Source organism: Coenobita brevimanus, chromosome 14 (assembly GCF_032717465.1).
Source record: "Coenobita brevimanus isolate Jiangsu-jjx chromosome 14, ASM3271746v2, whole genome shotgun sequence".
In the NCBI taxonomy this organism is placed as follows: Eukaryota; Metazoa; Arthropoda; class Malacostraca; order Decapoda; family Coenobitidae; genus Coenobita; species Coenobita brevimanus.
Genome location: NC_136967.1, coordinates 57,681,422 through 57,699,400, shown reverse-complemented (window position 1 = coordinate 57,699,400; position 17,979 = coordinate 57,681,422). Strand labels below are relative to the sequence as shown.

At 46.7% G+C, this 17,979-nt stretch overlaps 1 protein-coding gene across 1 annotated transcript in view; it reads left to right on the top strand.

Moving 5' to 3' along the window:
• klar (klarsicht) overlaps positions 1–17,979 on the top strand; it is a 441,086-nt gene that overhangs the window by 339,472 nt on the left and 83,635 nt on the right. Inside the window, exons 10-14 of the mRNA XM_080265346.1 lie at positions 4,094–4,363; positions 6,820–6,867; positions 9,443–10,828; positions 11,292–11,464; positions 17,583–17,943. Of these exons, the coding sequence (XP_080121472.1) occupies positions 4,094–4,363; positions 6,820–6,867; positions 9,443–10,828; positions 11,292–11,464; positions 17,583–17,943 (2,238 nt within the window). The remainder of the gene's footprint in view (positions 1–4,093; positions 4,364–6,819; positions 6,868–9,442; positions 10,829–11,291; positions 11,465–17,582; positions 17,944–17,979) is intronic.

Genomic DNA, 17,979 nt, shown 5'->3' with positions numbered 1-17,979 from the left:
CTGCCCTGTCTCGTTTTTTTTTTTTTCCTTATTCCTCTTTCCCCTGTTCCCCCTTCCCCTCCCCAACCTCCTTCCCCCTCCCCCAGCCTCCTTCCCCCTCCCCCTGTCCGTTTGCTTTGTTTCCCCACCCCCTATCTCCCTTATTCCATCCCCTCCCATCCGGTTCCCTTCTTTGTTTCCCTCCCCTCCCCCCCTCCCTTCCCTCTCACCATGTTTCCTCTTCCCCTGTCTCCTCTCTTTCCCTCCCCGCCCTTCTCCCCCTTCCTCCCCACCTCACTTCACCTCTCTCCTCTCCTCTCTTCTCCTCTCTACTTTCCTCCCTCCTATGTTCTGCTCTCCTCTCCTCGCTCCACTCTTTGACTCCTCTGTTCGACTCTGCTCTTCCCTCCCCTCTCCTCTCCCTCTCCCTCTCCTCTCTTCTCCTCTCCTCTCCTCTATTCTACTCTTCTCTCCTATTCTCAGATCTCACACAAAAAGGACAATTCTTTCACTTTCCGTGCCCTGCCTCTCTCGTGTCGATCCAGTGACCTTTTATTGACACTTCGAGAGTCCTTCACGCTTGATGTATTGAGGTCAGAGAGAGAGAGAGAGAAAATTGTTCTTTTTCTTCTCTCAGCATTCGAGATTAGCTTCTTGTCATATTTTCAACCCACACACCAATATAACTGATCCAAAGATAAATTTAAGCAGAAAAGTTGACACATTTTCATTTTTCACGCCTCAGAATTCACAACCATGAGCTAAAATTTTGAACGCAGGTGAATCAGGCCCCCCTCCAACCCCACACAACCTCCCACCAACCCCACACAACCTCCCACCAACCCCACACAACCCCCCCAACCCCACACAACCCCCCCAACCCCACACAACCCCCCCAACCCCACACAAACCCCCACCACACCCACACAACCCCCACCACATCCACTCAACGCCCCCACCTCCAGGCAGCAGACAGGCGGATGTGAGGTGAGGTGAGGTGAGGATAGGTAAGATGTGAGGTACCAGGTAATTGTGAGGTGGTTAGGGAGGTGTAGAGCGCTTAACAGGTGTGTGATACTGAGTTAGGAATGATTTGGTTAGGAAGGTGAGAAAGGCAGACGTTGGTATAGTTACTGGTGTGTGTGTGTGTGTGTGTGTGTGTGTGTGTGTGTGTGTGTGTGTGTGTGTACTCATTTCACTTTAGCTAGACGTGATCTTGCCATCATGTTTTCCTATTTTTATCTTCTACTCACAGATATAGGCCTGTATTCTCGTCAGCTAAGGAAGCTCCCTAACATCACTACCTAGGCGATTTATTTTGTTTATTACACATTACTGTCCTATTCTGTGTTAAGCCAATCCTTCCAATATTGCCATACTTTGCAAAAATAGCGTACAAAAGGATATTAACTTGCCATATTCAAAAATAAATCGCAAAGCAAGAGGTGCTAGGGAGCATCAAAATACAGGCCAAAGTCATAGTAGTCTCTCTCTCGTTGGGGCTGTTGCTGTTTGCTTTCTATTATATTTCCGTGGACATCTTCGGTGCTGTGCCGTAGCATGGGATTAATAATGAAATATGGTGCTCGTCATGATAAAGTGCGATGGAAAGGATCTAGGACTATAGCATTGTCTTTTCCTGCCTCTGAACTACGGGATATAAGCTGCTAAAGGACGAAATGCTCTGAGTTACAGTGAATGAGCTGTTTTATATCTGTGTGGTGTTTAGACAAGTGTGTGGAAGTGAGGTGCCGGTATTCGTAGGTGTTTTGAGTCAGGTGTGCCGCACTAAGATACGTGTGGGATACTTAGAGAGGCATGGAATGTTTATGTATGCGTGGGCTGGAATGCTAGATATTTGTGGACCGGTGGATAGAGGTTTATGGTACGCAGGTGTGCCGGGCTCAGACAGGTGTGCGGGGGTGAGGTAATTGTAAGGTGCTCTGATATGTGTAGGATGTTCTGCAGGTACGTGGTGCCTGGGAAGTGAGATGTATTGGTAAATGTATTGGTAAATGTGAGGCGTTTAGACAATCTTGGAGTGTTGAGGCAAATGTTGTGTGCTGAACGTGTGTGTCGAGTGCTTAGTCCCAGAAACACAGGAAACAGATTAATTAATGAAGGATGCCTTGTCAAGAAGGTAGGCTATGTAGTAAGGTGCTGGATATGCTGTGATAAGAAACGTATGAAGTAATTTATTAAGAGGGATGCCTTGTTGAGAGTAATTTAGCCAGGAGTCTGGTATATTCAGTGGAGTATTTAGATAGGTTGAGGTGGTTAGGTAGGTATGTGGTATTGAGGCAGGTGTGGAGTAGCTGAGCAGGTGTGGGGGGGGGGGAGTGTGCGCAAGGGAGGATCAGGTTGCTGCGGTGTGGGTGTGTGGTGGGGAGGGAGTGTTGGATTGCTTGCACTGCTTCAGCTATCAGTCTAGAAACCAGAGGAAGGAGATTGTTAGTTTGATAGGAGTAACATGAGCAGGTTAACCCCACGAAAGAGTTGAATTTCTCTCTCTCTCTCAAGATGAATAAAATTTCATAAGGTGGCAAGGGTTGATGTCCTCTGAAGTGGTGTGTCATTATTTTTATCTTTAATTCACATATGCTAGGTTGGAATTAAAAAAGAATGTTATATTGTGTTTTGCTTATGAGTTTTTCTTTGCGGTATGAAATTATGATGTGTGAGAGAGAGAGAGAGCTTTTTGGTTTTGGTGTTAGTAAGCCAATTTAATCTAATAAGCACTTCACATAATCGATACCAATAAGGATGTGGTTTAGATGATTGCACAACTGGCCTTGAAGTAGCGTTGAGGTGTGTGTGTGTGTGTGTGTGTGTGTGTGTGTGTGTGTGTGTGTGTGTGTGTGTTGTGTGTGTGTGGCTAGAGAATGTCCGGAGCGTATTGTGGTGTGACATACCTACGTGCCGCCACACGCAAACACACTGCGGAGGCCTTGTGTCGCCCAATACAAATCGGAATGCGTCACCGTAACGTTCCTCTATTTCACAGTCCCGTAAAACGTTGAGATGGGAGAATTATACCCACACATGGAGAAAGCAGTGATAAGATAAAGCCAGGCAGAACATTTTGTGTCTAATCAGCATCAGACGTTTCTTTGATATTATTATCTTTGAAGAGTGCCTGGTCCGTAGCAGTGGATGGAGCAATGAAGGCTGCCTCTAAAATCATCTCCATTTCACATAAATATTTTAATTGAAGAAAGTTGTTTGGAGATTGCATTCGCGGGGTTGAAGATTATATGCAGCAAATTTATTATTATTATTATTATTATTATTGTTATTATTATTATTGTTATTGTTATTATTATTATTATTTTTATTATTCAAGAGCTGGGTGTGTATTCTGCTTGCATCTCGTATTGTTAATGGATAGTTGTACAAAATTAAAGTACAGAAGTTTGACCACGGCTGCAGTGACATATGGATAGGTGAGATAAGCCTGATAATAAGAGCTGACTAATTTTATAATTGTATTAGTTATAAAAGTGAAGAAAACAGTGGTGGTGAGGAAATGACCACTTGCAATGATGAAGAAAGGAATGGATGACGTTAAAAGTTGATAGTTACTTGTGTTTTTAAAATAGGATTGGTATTTGAATATTTTGATTATCGTAGCATAGTAGGTTGATAATTATACTGTAGTTTTTTTTTTTTTTTTTTTTTTTTTTCCCCCCCGACTCTGGGCATAGGCTTCACAGCCTGCTATCAAGGCCCAGCAGTCCTCCTACATACCATACAGCTCTACATGTCATCACTTCAGCGCTAACACCCACCGTCCATATTGAATACATGCTAGGGCTGTCTCATGCAGGACTGGTGTATTGGTATTAGCGAGGGTATTTTTACGACATGTCGGCGGGTCTTCTGGTAGATCAGTATAGCCTGATTTAATGAAATTCAAATCCTTAAACTGTTCCCTGCCCCAGCCGGGATTCGAACCTGGGTCCGTCAGGACTGCAGGCCACCTCTCTACCGATTGAGTTAGCTTAGTAGTTTGATGATTATAGCATATTATTTTGATCATAGTTGGCATAGTACTCACTGGGGATATTATGGCTCTTGTCTCTCTCTAACTCGTCCCTGTTCTTCTTCTCTCCAGGAACCCGTCAGCTCCTCGTGCAGTGACTCCGAGGACGAGCCTGTCAACAAACTACGCCGTCTGTCCACCTCCTCTGTGTCCTGTGGGTCCTCCTGCGCCTCCTCCTGCGCCGCCTCCCCCTGCCCCTCCCCCTCACCTGGCCCCCGCACCCCTCATTCCTCCAACCTCCTTGCCCCTCCCCTCACCTCCGGCCCCCCCAGACGCCACCATAGGGCCCGCCGCTGGGTCATCTACGACTCCAGTCTTTCCGACGCGGGGTCCTACATTGAGGTGAGAGAGAGAGAGAGTACCTGGATAGCCACGTGATCCTTTTGTTTACACACACACACACACACACACACGCACACACGGTACCAGTCTGCGGTCGTCGCGTGTGTTATTGTGTCTGTGATAATGTTCTGCTCTCGTGTTATTGTTCGTGTTATCCAGTTGACCCGTTGTTTAAGCTACGAACAGACGATTTTATTAAGCTAAGGGAGGACTTTTGGCTGTGGAGGGGTTAATGAAGGCTGGATCTAACCCGTCCAGTTGGAAAAATCCCTCAAGCTACGTAAGATTGTTTGGACGTGGCAAAAATAGAAAATGCATCGTCAGGGTGAAGAGGTTGGCTGTCACGTGCTCACAGACTGATCATATTACGTGTGTGTGTGTGTGTGTGTGTGTGTGTGTGTGTGTGTGTGTTATTTACTCATTTTCACCATTTTTTTCCATTGGTTTTATGAGTGTGTATATTCGTGTTTTCGTCATTACATCTTGTTAATCATTCCTCATTAACTTTTCAGACTATTTTTTTTACAGTTAATATTTGACTGGGCATTCGTTTGGTGGTTCTCCCTCTTTGCTTCTCTCATAGGTAGGGGTAAAAGGGTAGGAATGATGATGGTGTTGATTAATAACGATACAAAAGTCAGATGATGGTGATGATGGTAATGGTTGATGACGATGATGATGATGTGAGAGTCAGATGATTGATGATGATGATAATATAAAAGGGTCAGAGGAAATTATTATTTTTAGTAGTAGTAGTAGCAGCACCTTTTTTTTTTTTTTTCCACTGAATCTTTGGGCACATCACGCAGTCACGGGGCCTGTCACTGCTGTAGATGGGATTTCACTGCCTGGGGTCCTTCTCACTGCATTCTTGTGGTCTTTGTAACCTGCTTTTCACTCTCGTCTGTCTTCCTGTGATTGCGGGTGTCTCCTGTCTCCCTTATCATCCATCCCTTTCAGCCCTACGACGCCTTTTGTGTTTATCTTGCAGTTTCACACGAGCTTATTCAGTGTAAGGGATTTTTAGAACTGAGGGAGTGAGATAATTAGCACATATCCATCTCCTCCACTTCTTTGTTGCTCCTTTAAACTGAATGGAAGAGTGTGACGTCAGCAAGAATGAAGTGAAAGTGTTACATCAAGAGAATGAAGTGTGACGTCAGCAAGAATGAAGTGAAAGAATTGTGACGTCAAAAGAATGAAGTGTGACGTCAGCAAGAATGAAGTGAAAGAATTGTGACATCAAAAGAATGAAGTGTGACGTCAGGAAGTATGAAGTGGAAGTGTGACGTCAGGAAGAATGAAGTGGAAGTGTGACGTCACCAAGAATGAAGTGGAAGGCATCCTGGGGCTGACGTAATTAAATAGTTGTAAATTAGTCTGTGTGTCGTTTTATAAGTCGTATTGTAGGCTTCGTGATTCCTCTTTCTAGGCGATTCATTCTGCATATTACACGTGAAAACATTATCTTGTGTGATGTTTATATTGTTTTTATATCGACACAGTTTGCTCAGTAACACATAAGATGATGAAGAGGTGTGACATGCAGACTAAATCACTCGTGAAGAAGTGTCACGAAATCTGCAGAAAGCCACTTGTAATTCGATGTCACCTATTTATTTTTCCGTACAGTAGTTGCATCAGGCCTCTCACTATCACCACACAGGCTCAGAGTATCACCACACACGGAACACTATCACTCATCACTCTGGGCGTTGTTGCATCACCCTTCCTTCTCTGCACACCTTCCTTCTCGCCTAAAGGATTATGATACACACCTGAATTTCCATCGTCACTCAGTCCACAGACGGTTTCCGCGGTGTGTTGTCGACGATTTAGCATCATGTTTGAGGACAGGCAGACTCCAGCAAGGGCGGGCTGCGGGTATTCCTTAGATGTGTGATTAAACCAATATCAGACCAACAATTTTTCTGTGCAGTGACTTCTTAATTTTTTATATATATATTTCTAAATCGGATACCGTGTATATCCAGTATTATCGCATCCTGCAGGTGTGTAAATACTGCATTGTTTCCATGTCCTTGAATAGTCATTAGTCATTCCATGAAATAATGGTTTATTGTACTTTATGAGAAGACACATTTCCACCATAAAATCGTGATGACACTGAGCAGTATTGGAATAATCGTAAAGTGGCAGTGATCTTTGGACTGAATTAGTATCAAAATCCAAGTGAAAATGTTACGTAAGTGACGCGTCTGATAGTAATATCTGTCTAAGGACATGTGACGGATGGAGTTCAGTGTGATGCAACTTTTGTCATTCGTTGTGGTGTTGCTATTCACCCACCCCGCCTCACCAACGCTATATCCCAACCACGTGTGAGGTCTGAACAGGTTAAGACGAGTGTGTTATTTCCTGCACCCTCACTGACCACCTTCTCTCTCTCTCCTCACCACCACCACCACCACCACCTCTGCCCGGCCACGTAGCAGCCCTCGCCGGCCGCCTCGTGTTGCCGTGGCCACCCTCGCGAGACCAAGGTAAACAAACACGGCCTCGCCACCTCCCGCTGACTCCCCACTTACATGACTCGGAGTTCGCCACCTGTCGCAAATTTAGCACCTTTCATTACTCGCTGATTTTACCGCCTGCCGTTAACCCAAAGCTTTCTTAACAGCAGATTCTTCACTTCTTTTAGAGTCGTATTCTAGGTGACTGATTCAGAGGTACTGTTTCCTTAGCGATTTATTTTTTCATTACACCTTAATTTTTACATGTACTTTACATGGTTATAATACGGACGTAGTTGTATCTTTAACATACAGGATGGTAGGGAGGTGTAATGGATTAAATCGCTAAAGGACAGATGTTAAGGAATCTCCAGAGCCTCAGAATACGACCCTGAATTAAGCACCTGTCGCAAATTAGCAACTTCCATGACTCCTCTCCACCTGCCGCTAACTCCAAGCTTACATAACAAGAATCGCAGTTTCCCCCAAATCACAGTCTACCACTTGGATTTTTTTACCGCTTCCTTTTACTCTGCAGCGACTTAATTCACTTACATCAGACTATCCTCTGCCCAGCGTCCCTTCTACTAACCCTCCTCACCGCTGCACATGAGTCTCGCTTCGCATGCATAGTCTAAGCTTTTGGGGATCAGAATTATGATGTGCTGTTTTTTTCCATAAAGTGCATGAATCTTACATTTTTCCGCATGAACCTGTAAAGTTAGTTTCTGAAACCATCCACCTAAGGTATGGTTAACGAAATAATTTGCACTGGTATTGTTTTTTTTTTCCATTTTCATCATATTTATTTTTTGCATTTGCAGATGTACTTATCTATATTGCAACTTGGAGTGTGCCCCAGATGGCCCTTTAACATTTTTTTTGTGTGTGACTCATTCTCCCCTAGGTCACGTTACGAGCAATGAGGGGTTACTGATAGTCTCTCGTGCTTGTTGATAGCGTGGTAGATAGCTGGCTGACAATATAGATAAGCCAGATAGCAACAGTATAGTCAGAGGAGCGCTGGGAGGCACCGATCGTGAATAATTTTGTAACAACCAGCGATTATATTCAGCATGTTTACATTATGCTCTTGTATATCTGTGTACATTTGAGATTTCGCTCTATGGTTGCTGGTATTAGGAAGAGTATATGATTGGGTGTAGTAGTTGTCGACTGTAGTGGATCTAGAGGGGGTGATGGAGTGACAGCGTGCGTGCGACTCGACATGGACGCTACTGATAGGGTGCTGCCTCCCTACACCTGGGCAGTCATGGTGTTGCCTCCCAGTGCTGCCCTGGCTGCTCCCCCGACCGCTCCCTCCCCAGTGTTCTCAGTGCGTCGGGATTTACCTTCTACTGATAATCCCTTTTTACCTTTATGGGTGTGAATTTACCCTAGTCATATAGTTCCTTTAATCCTTTTTTTACCTTGATGGGTGTGGATTTACCCTAGTCATATAGTTCCATTAATCCCTTTTTACCTTGATGTGTGTGGATTTACCCTAGTCATTTATTCCCTTTAATCTCCTTTTACCTTGATGAGTGTGGATTTACCCTAGTCATTTATTCCCATTTTATCTTGACCAGTGTGTGGCTCCTATTTCTATTTCTTATACTGTAGTTCTTATCTGTGTGGCTGTTATTTTATTTCTCTGGTTCTTCCTTTTCTCTCTCCTGTTTTACCTTGCCCACTTAGTCTCATTAGTCCCTTTTACTTTGGTGTTTTGTGTGGTTCTTAATGCTATTTTTTATCGTGGTTCTTGTGTGACTCGCCTTGCCATTTCTATTTGTGATTCTTCCTTATCTGTCCCTTGTTTGACCTTGTCCGTATTTTCTTCCTTCTATATTTTGATGTGTGTGGCTCTTCTCACTGTCTAATATTCTGTGATTTTTTTTCCTTGTCCTTCCCCTTCTTGCTGAATCCACGTAGTCCTGTTCCTCATACCTACCCAGTAATTTCTTGTATGCGGTGTTTCTTAATTTACCGTCTGGCCCTACTTCCTATTGTCTATATTTATCTCCTTAGTTTTATTTAGCGTTCCTCCTTCCTCAATTTCCCCTTCGTGTTCCCGCCCCACGTTTCCCTGTAACTCTTCCTGCCCCCTCACTCTTCTTCCCTGCCACGGCCCAGCATAATGTCCGTCATGTGGAGGGACGCGGTGGCCTCTCTAGCGCACCTGCTGTGTGTGGCTCATGTAGGTCGTCTCTTTTACCCACCTTTACCACCCTCAGCCAAATGTGTTAGCCCATTTAGACTGAGGATGTACTGGATTTTTGCGTATCATTGTTGCTACCTTCAAACTATTTGATTGTTCTTGGGAAGGACCTATATTAGTGAGTGTGTGTGTGTGTGTGTTTTTTTTTTTTTTTTTTTCACTTCTAAGTTTCTTCTGAGCTAATTGGAATCGTCTGGAGGTAGCAAGAACCCACAGCCATATCCTGTGATTGAAGGGTTAACTGTAGATGCGCTATACCTTCAGATTTGTTGGAAGGTACTGTTAGGCAATAGTGGTATGGGCTCTTGTGTCTGCCAGTGAATATAGTGGATTGTAGTGGTAACTGACACTTCCTTGAACTAATTAATTTACTTTGGGGTTGAACAGGATGACTACGTTTGTGTGAGCGAGAGTGGTGCGGCGCCTCTCATGCCCGTCACCCTCCGCACTGGACCAGAACCAATGTTGGTGGACCCTGACCAGCAGCAGCAGCAACAACAGCAGTGCACGGACGCCCCTGTAGCCCCTTCCTCAGACGACGGCAAGGTGGCTCCTGTGATGGTGGGCAGCGTGGGGTTGGACACAGTGCGTGCCCGCTGTGCTCCCTCCCTCCCTCACACTGATGACATGATCCACGACACTCCCAAGACACCCACAACAACCACTACAACGCCAACCAACACAAACGAACACATGGAGAACGCCAACCAGGTGAACGGCAACCCCTCAGTGCCGACCCCCACCACCGAGACAGAGTCCACGGCCATACAGAGTGCCCCAGAGGAGACCTCCGGTGCTGGTGAGAAGAGCAATGTGAGGGATTCGCCCTCCAAGACCAGCTGCACCAACGTGGAGCGACCGTCACCTAACTGCGCCATCTTTGACTTCAAGCACCAGGACACAGATACAGAGGAGCCAGGCTCCATCTCGGCCGCCTGCCAGACCAACCTCAACTTGGTGGAGTGCCACCCAGACCGCAACCGCGTGATCCAAGTGCGACGACGGTCAACCAGTACCACCACCACGCTGCGCCGTGCTGCCCGCACCAGGCTGGAATTCAGTTGTGACGAGGAAGTGGACCACGAGGCGCTGCAGCGCATCATTGACACTGCTGTACCTGATGACTTGGACTGGCTTAACTCCAACATACCCAGTGACGTGGAACTCAGCGCTGAGGAGGAAATGACGGCTCACGAACACATGGACACGGGCAGTGATGGTGGAACCCCTATCCAGCAACCTGCACAACAGCAGGATGGTGGTGACCAGCAGCAGCAACCCCAGCAAGAGCAACAGACTCCACAGCAGACCGAAGTGCAACGGTCCATCAGCAAGGAGTCCCTGAGCAAACTGGTGTGTGACGCAGAACGGCTGGTACGGGAGGCTGAAAGTGAGGAGCCTCCACCTATAGTGTCACCGCGACCCCACCTTCTGCCACTGAGTGGCTCCAGTGGGTCCAGCAGCGTGGGAGGCAGCAAACAGGCGCGGGTGAGACAGTGGCTGGTGTCCCAGCGGCGCGAGGCAAAGCTGTCTTCCACCTTTGTCATGGACTCCTGTGACGCATCTGGGGAGCTGACCACTGGGGAGAGCGACGTGGAGTCCGCCTCATCAGATGACATGGATGCCTCCACCGCCACTCAGCACGGCACCTCCACCCGTGGCTCCCACCGCGGCTCCCTCAAGGGCTCCCGTGACCCCCTTCCCTCCGCTGATAACACCCCTACCTCCGAGCGCCTTCCCCTTCCCCCCACCCAGGAGGCATCACAACATAAGGTACGGCCGGGTTCTTTATTGTGATTGCGGTTTTACTGCCCATAGCGGCAGGTTTGCTCAGTATTCATACTCGGTCGTTATGAAAAACTGACTCAGCATGATTTTGTTTGACCTTACCTTAAATATCCATTATTTATATTGATCTACGGTCTCCTCTGTCTTTATCCATATTTTAATATTATCTCCCAGTACAACAATAGCATTCTAAGCATCCTGAAATGGTTTCGTCATGAGACCCACTCATCAAGCCAAAAATTCATTTTTCACCATAACAAACAACCGTCCCCCTTGACACCCCCACTTAAAAAACATCCATCCCCATCTGACAAACATTTCATCTATCACTCCCATTTCATCCCCACCACACTCGTAAGACATCCATCCCACCTAACCCCCACTTCATTACCCCCAACCCCTCAAATGTGCGTCCCACCTAACCTTCCCACCTGTGTCCTCTCCCCAGGTGGTGCTTCGTAACCGCAAGAGGCGTTCGGGCGAGCAGCGACCGTGGAGTGTGAGTGAGCTGTACCAACTGGCCACCCGCCTAGACCTGGCCCCCTACTCTGTGTCTGAAACGGCCCTCCACCACCTCCTTACCGCCACCCCAGAGACGCCAACCAATGACAACCAGGCATTGTGAGTAGAGTTTATAGTTGTGTATTTTATTGGACACACACACACACACACACACACACACACACACACACACACACACACACACACACACACACACACACACACACACACACACACACACACACACACACACACACACACACACACACACACACACACACACACACACACACACACACACACACACACACACACACACACACACACACACACACACACACACACACACACACACACACACACACACACACACACACACACACACACACACACACACACACACACACACACACACACACACACACACACACACACACACACACACACACACACACACACACACACACACACACACACACACACACACACACACACACACACACACACACACACACACACACACACACACACACACACACACACACACACACACACACACACACACACACACACACACACACACACACACACACACACACACACACACACACACACACACACACACACACACACACACACACACACACACACACACACACACACACACACACACACACACACACACACACACACACACACACACACACACACACACACACACACATATATATATTTAGTGATTAGATCCGGAAAAATAACTGAACTGTATAAGGATGAAGGACAAACATACAAGCATACAAAAAATAATTATTGTAGCCTTACAGAGACACCAGACAATGAGGCAGGCAGGCAGGCAGAAGGGGAAGACTGTATAAACAAGCATGCGGGCTGACGTGCAGGTAGGCAGGGAAGCAAGCAATGAAACAAACAAGCAGCCAGACAGATAAACAGGCAAGCATGCAGGTTGACACGCAAGCGGTCATACAGTCATACAGATGGTAAATGTGTAGAGAGAGACTGACAAACGCACGCAGTTACATAAGCTAGCAAACGTACAAACAAGCAGACTGTGAGAGAAGCAAACAGACACGCTAAAAAAAAAACACACACGGGCTATCATCAGTACATAAGGAAAATTAGACAAACTAACAGAGATAAGCCAGCACACACACACACACACACACACACACACACACACACACACACACACACACACACACACACACACACACACACACACACACACACACACACACACACACACACACACACAGATAGAGCAGGCAGGGAGCATGCATAGAGACAAGCGAACAGACGGACAAACACAAGCAGAGCATAGCCAGGGAACATGACGACATCCCTGGCTGAACGATACTCTCTCCAGGCCATTGTGAACGCAGGAACAATGGTCGTGCTTTGTGTCAGTGTTGCAGGCCAGAATGCAGAGTTGTGCTGCATGATTTGACTCTGACGAAAGAATTATTGGTTGTTCTTTAGGATTACTGGTTGTTCCTTAGGATTTGACTGGTGGACCGAGTTATGCTTTGGGATTTGACTCTGGTAGAAGCATGACGAATTGTGCTCTGGGATTTGACCGATGGAAGAATGATAAAGGGACGGAAATGACATTAGTAAACGTAGGGTATTGTATTGATGTTTCGAAGATAATATATAAGTTTTATATTTTGGGGTGATGACGGCAGTTTTCTTTTTTTCTGTACATTTAAAACTAAAAAAAAAACTGTCATTTCAAGAACTAAAGTTGATGTAAATGTATGTTCCTCTGGTGATGGACGTACGCTTTTAGGTTTAATTTATAATAATAGTTAAAGACGAATCATGTAGGCATTCTTGTACTATAACTTGCCTAATAGAAAGAGACTCCAAATTATCCAATAACCCCAGTATTTGGATGGTATATTTGTTGTTATGTTCTGGCTATCCCTTCATTATTTTTATTCGGTTTTTGACTCCAGTGGCTGAACGAGTTTCGAAAATTTAAACCCACTGAAAATACGAGTAATGTGGAGAGTTTGTAATGTATTGGGTGATTGCTGAACCTTTTGGGGTGACTCGTAGAACATTAGGTATAAAGCCAATGGAACCGTGAACAGTAACCTGTTTACAAAGTTTCCATCTGTTCCTCTTAAATGAACTCGTCACTTATAATAACACCAGATGCAGGTTAGGGCCTAATTGAGTTGTGCCATGTTTTGCACGTGATTATCTCTCACCATAATTGTCACAGCCCACATTAGAGCTCTTACTATGATTGGTTAGCCTTTTAGGAGTAATTTAACACCTCATCCACGCTGGCATGATAATATTTTAACATTTATAATAATTTTGTCGTTTTCTCTGTCGATTTCAGATTTTTGCAGATTAAACTGATTTTTTTTCCATTTCCTTTTTCTCGATTTTTTGTTTTTCTTTCCTTCTTTCTTTTCTTGTTTCTCTCTTTAATTCCTTCTTTGTACCACGTGCTTCTTAAATGCCTTCATATTTTGGTGTGAAATGTTGTGATACGTATAATTTTGGAGAGAGTGGATTATGGTCACCCCTCGCTGCAGAAGAGAGATCCCAGGGAAATCTCTGTTTTCTGTTTGTAGGTAACACTGCCAACACTCACTGCTTATTGCCTGTAGATATTTGTGCCTTTATTATTATTATTATTATTATTATTATTATTATTATGACCAATGTAAAACAGCGGTACATAGGTAACAACTCGAAGTTTATGTATAAATTATAGTGCTTAGTATGTGTGTACAGAAATCACATAATGCACCATGTGGCATTAACTGATTTAGCACGAATTTTTGCAGCCTTTTCGTGTTGTGAAGAAAGTATTATACAGACTATAATTAACATCTATTCCAAGACTCTCCCTAAATGAATGAAATGGAGAGGGGATGGCAAGAGTATATATAGAGAAAAAAAATTGGATTGCAGTGGTGTAGGGTGTGGTGGAGAGCGTCATCCACCACCGCCACCCCCATCCTTGGAATTGGATGACTCAGACAAATACTATCCCGCCGCGTCCTTGGTGAGGCGGCGGCCCAGCACATTTTGCGGCATGAAGAAACTTGAAACTTGCATCATCCTTCACATGTTTGCAACGGCACGGATTCACACACTTGCGACCAGTACTTTGTTATGACTGATTGGTTGGTTCTCGAAGGAAGGGATGGGAAAGAGTAAAATCTTGTTTTTTATATTACTGTCCTACAGCGACGGATGCTACTAATGAGAGAAGAATTGTACAGTATTTGTGTGTGTGTGTGTGTGTGTGTGTGTGTGTGGTTCCTCTTACAAAAAACAAATCATAGTTGCCACGGAGAACGGATCGTAATTTTAGGATGGTTACGCCTACATATAAAAAAAATGTCTGATGTGGAGATAAGTATTTAGGTCATGTCGAAACATCTCCACAGTATGCAACTTGTCCAAATGTCACTGGTATTTTTTACAATTCACGGCACTGTGATTGAAAGTTCGTAATTTTGTGTGTGACTGATTGAAAGTTCGTAATTTTGTGTGTGACTGTGATTGAAAGTTTGTAATTTTGTGTGTGACGGTGATTGAAAATTCGTAATTTTGTGTGTGACTGTGATTGAAAGTTCGTAATTTTGTGTGTGACGGTGATTGAAAGTTCTTTTGTGTGTGTCTGAAAGTTCTTTTGTGTGTGTCTGTGATTGAAAGTCGTTTTGTGCGTGTCTGTGATTTAAAGTTCGTAATTTTGTGTTTTAATCGGGACCCAGCCTGGCCACAACACCCAGGCCACATCAAATATTCGCACGATTCAGTGGGGCGGCGAAGGGCAGTGAACCGAAGCGCAGGAGTTGAGAGCAGATGCACCGAACGGACCTCCACCCGCCCTCAGTGCCTCGGCAGCCGCAGTGCCTCGGCAGCCGCAGTGCCACCCACACCACCCAGCAGCACCATCCTAGCCGCGCCTCCACACCACCCCGCCTCACACACTTCAGTCCACACCACCACCACCCCTGCTGCACCTCCACCACACACACAACCACACCCTGTTCCCTTCCCTGCTTCCACAACACCCAGCCTCACAGACACCACTCACGCATACACCTCCACACCACACTGCTGCATCACACCACCATACCACCCTTACACCAGACAAAGATACCTCCCCTAATTTCGCTGAAGGACTGCTCTGTGTGTAAACGAAGGGTTAAGAAAAGGCACCAGAAAATGTATGCCGTGCAATGTAGACTTTTGACTCTGGGAAAGGAGTATATAACCTGGCCAAATGAACAAAGAAACACCGCTTAAACAATGGCAAAGTTGGAAAGTTTGTGGCTGTTAACAAAGATTTTCGGGCGTCGCAAAGGAAGACTGAGAAATATAACAGAACCTTTATTGAAAAGTGTTGAATTTTCGAGTGCAGCTTGTGAATGACCCAAATTTTTCGCCGTGGGTTTCGTCGCAATGGACAAAGAAGTGAATTGTGGTGCCGACATGCGGAGACGAGTCGATAGTGGGGTGGTGGCGAGACAAGTAGGAATGGCCTGAGTTTGGACTTAAAGGGGAGATACTGAGGTCAGGAAGGATGTTGGCGCTGAGCAACTACTTGAGTATTGTGGTGCTTGAGGTGACGCCCCGCCCGGCTCACCCCCACCCCGACCTGCCTCACCCCTACCCCGACCTGCCTTGCCCTACTCATCCCCTCCCCGACATACATTATCCCACTCACGCTCACCCCGACCTGCCTCACCCATACTTCGACCTACCTTACGCCACCCACCCCCACCCCGACCTGCCTTACCTCACTCACCCCTACCCCGACCTGCCTTACCCCACTCACTCCTACCCCGACCTGCCTTACCCCACTCACCCCCATCCCGACCTGCCTTACCCCACTCCCCCCCATCCCAACCTGCCTCACCCCACACACCGCCACCCCGACCTACCTCACCTCACGCATCCCCACCCCGACCTGCCTAACCCCCATCAAGACCTTCCCCACGCCCTTCCCAATTTGCCTTACCCCACTCTTCCCCACCCCGACCCGCCTCACCCCACTCTTCCCCACCCCAACCCGTCTCACCCCACTCACCCCCACCCTGACCTGCCTCACCCCACTCACCCCCACCCCCACCCCGACCTGCCTGACCCCACTAAGCCCTACTTTACTCAACCCCATGCCACGCAGCCCGACTCCACTCAGTCCCAGTCCAGCCAGCCCCAGTCCACGCAACCCGACTCCATTCAGCTCCAGTCCACTCAGCCCCAGCTCACTCAGCCTGACCCCACTCAACCTCAGCCCATTCAGCTCCAGTCCACTCAGTCCCACTCCACTCAGCCCCACTCCACTCAGACCCACTCCACTCAGACCCACTCCACTCAGCCTCACTCCACTCAGCCTCATTCCACTCAACTCCAGTCCACTCAGCCCCCGTCCACGCAGCTCAACTCCACTCAGTCCGAGTCCATTCAGCTCCAATCCACTCAGCCCTACTCCACTCATTCCCAGTCCACTCAGCCTGACTCCATTCAACCCCAGCCCACTCAACACCTCTCCACTCAGCTCGGCCGCACTCAGCCTGACCCCACTCAGCTCGGCCGCACTCAGCCTGACCCCACTCAGCTCGGCCGCACTCAGCCTGACCCCACTCATCCCCAGTCCACTCAATGTCAGTCCACTCAGCCCGGCTCCATTCAACGCCAGCCCACTCGACACCACTCCACTCAACCCGAATCCACTCAATCTCAGTCAACTCAGTCCCCCTCCTCTCAGCCCTTCTCCACTCTGCTCCACTCCACTCAACTTCAGCCCACGCAGTCCCACTCCACTCATCCTCGTTCGTCCCCTCCACCTGATGAGGACTTTGGAACCACCCACACACAGGATCAGTACGTCGAACAAAGGAAAATTTCGTTATCTCAAAGCCTTATCTCTTATCTGATTTGTTTAACTGATGCGATGGAAATATTGACGTTTAGATATCATGATTATTGTAAATATTGATAGGTACTCGTTAGATAAGATCTCTCTCTCTCTCTCTCTCTCATTGTGTTTGAATTTTTGTGTTTAAAATTTCAAGACTTTGGTAGCCGTGCATGTGTATTTGATAGCTGTTTTTTTTTATCCCTCACACTTCATGTCCCTGATTACTTTTTTTTTTTTTTTTTTTTTTTTTTTCCCCTTGATTGGTTAATTCTCATCGCATATACTTCTCTACCATAATTATTATTTTTTTCCCCTTCACAGCGGTCCTGCAACCCCTGATGCAGCCGTCGGTGGAAGCAAGAAAGCCTCCACAGGTGACACAACCTCTCCCAACACCACCACCACCTCCCCCAACACCAATACCAGCTCCCCCAACACCAATACCAGCTCCCCTAACACCACCACCAGCTCCCCCAATACCACCACCACCTCCCACAATACCACCAGCTCCCCCAACACTAATACCAACTCCCCCAACACCACTGCCCTCAACACCAGCCTGTCCAGCTCCACCACCGTCGTCACCTCCACTGCTAGCGGCCGCATTTCACCTGGAGCTGGCAACACCTCCTCACTCAGAAGAAGGAAAACCAGGGCACGTAGGAAGTCTAACCTTTCCCTGGTGAGTGGCTTTCAGTTTATTTTTTTATGTACATTT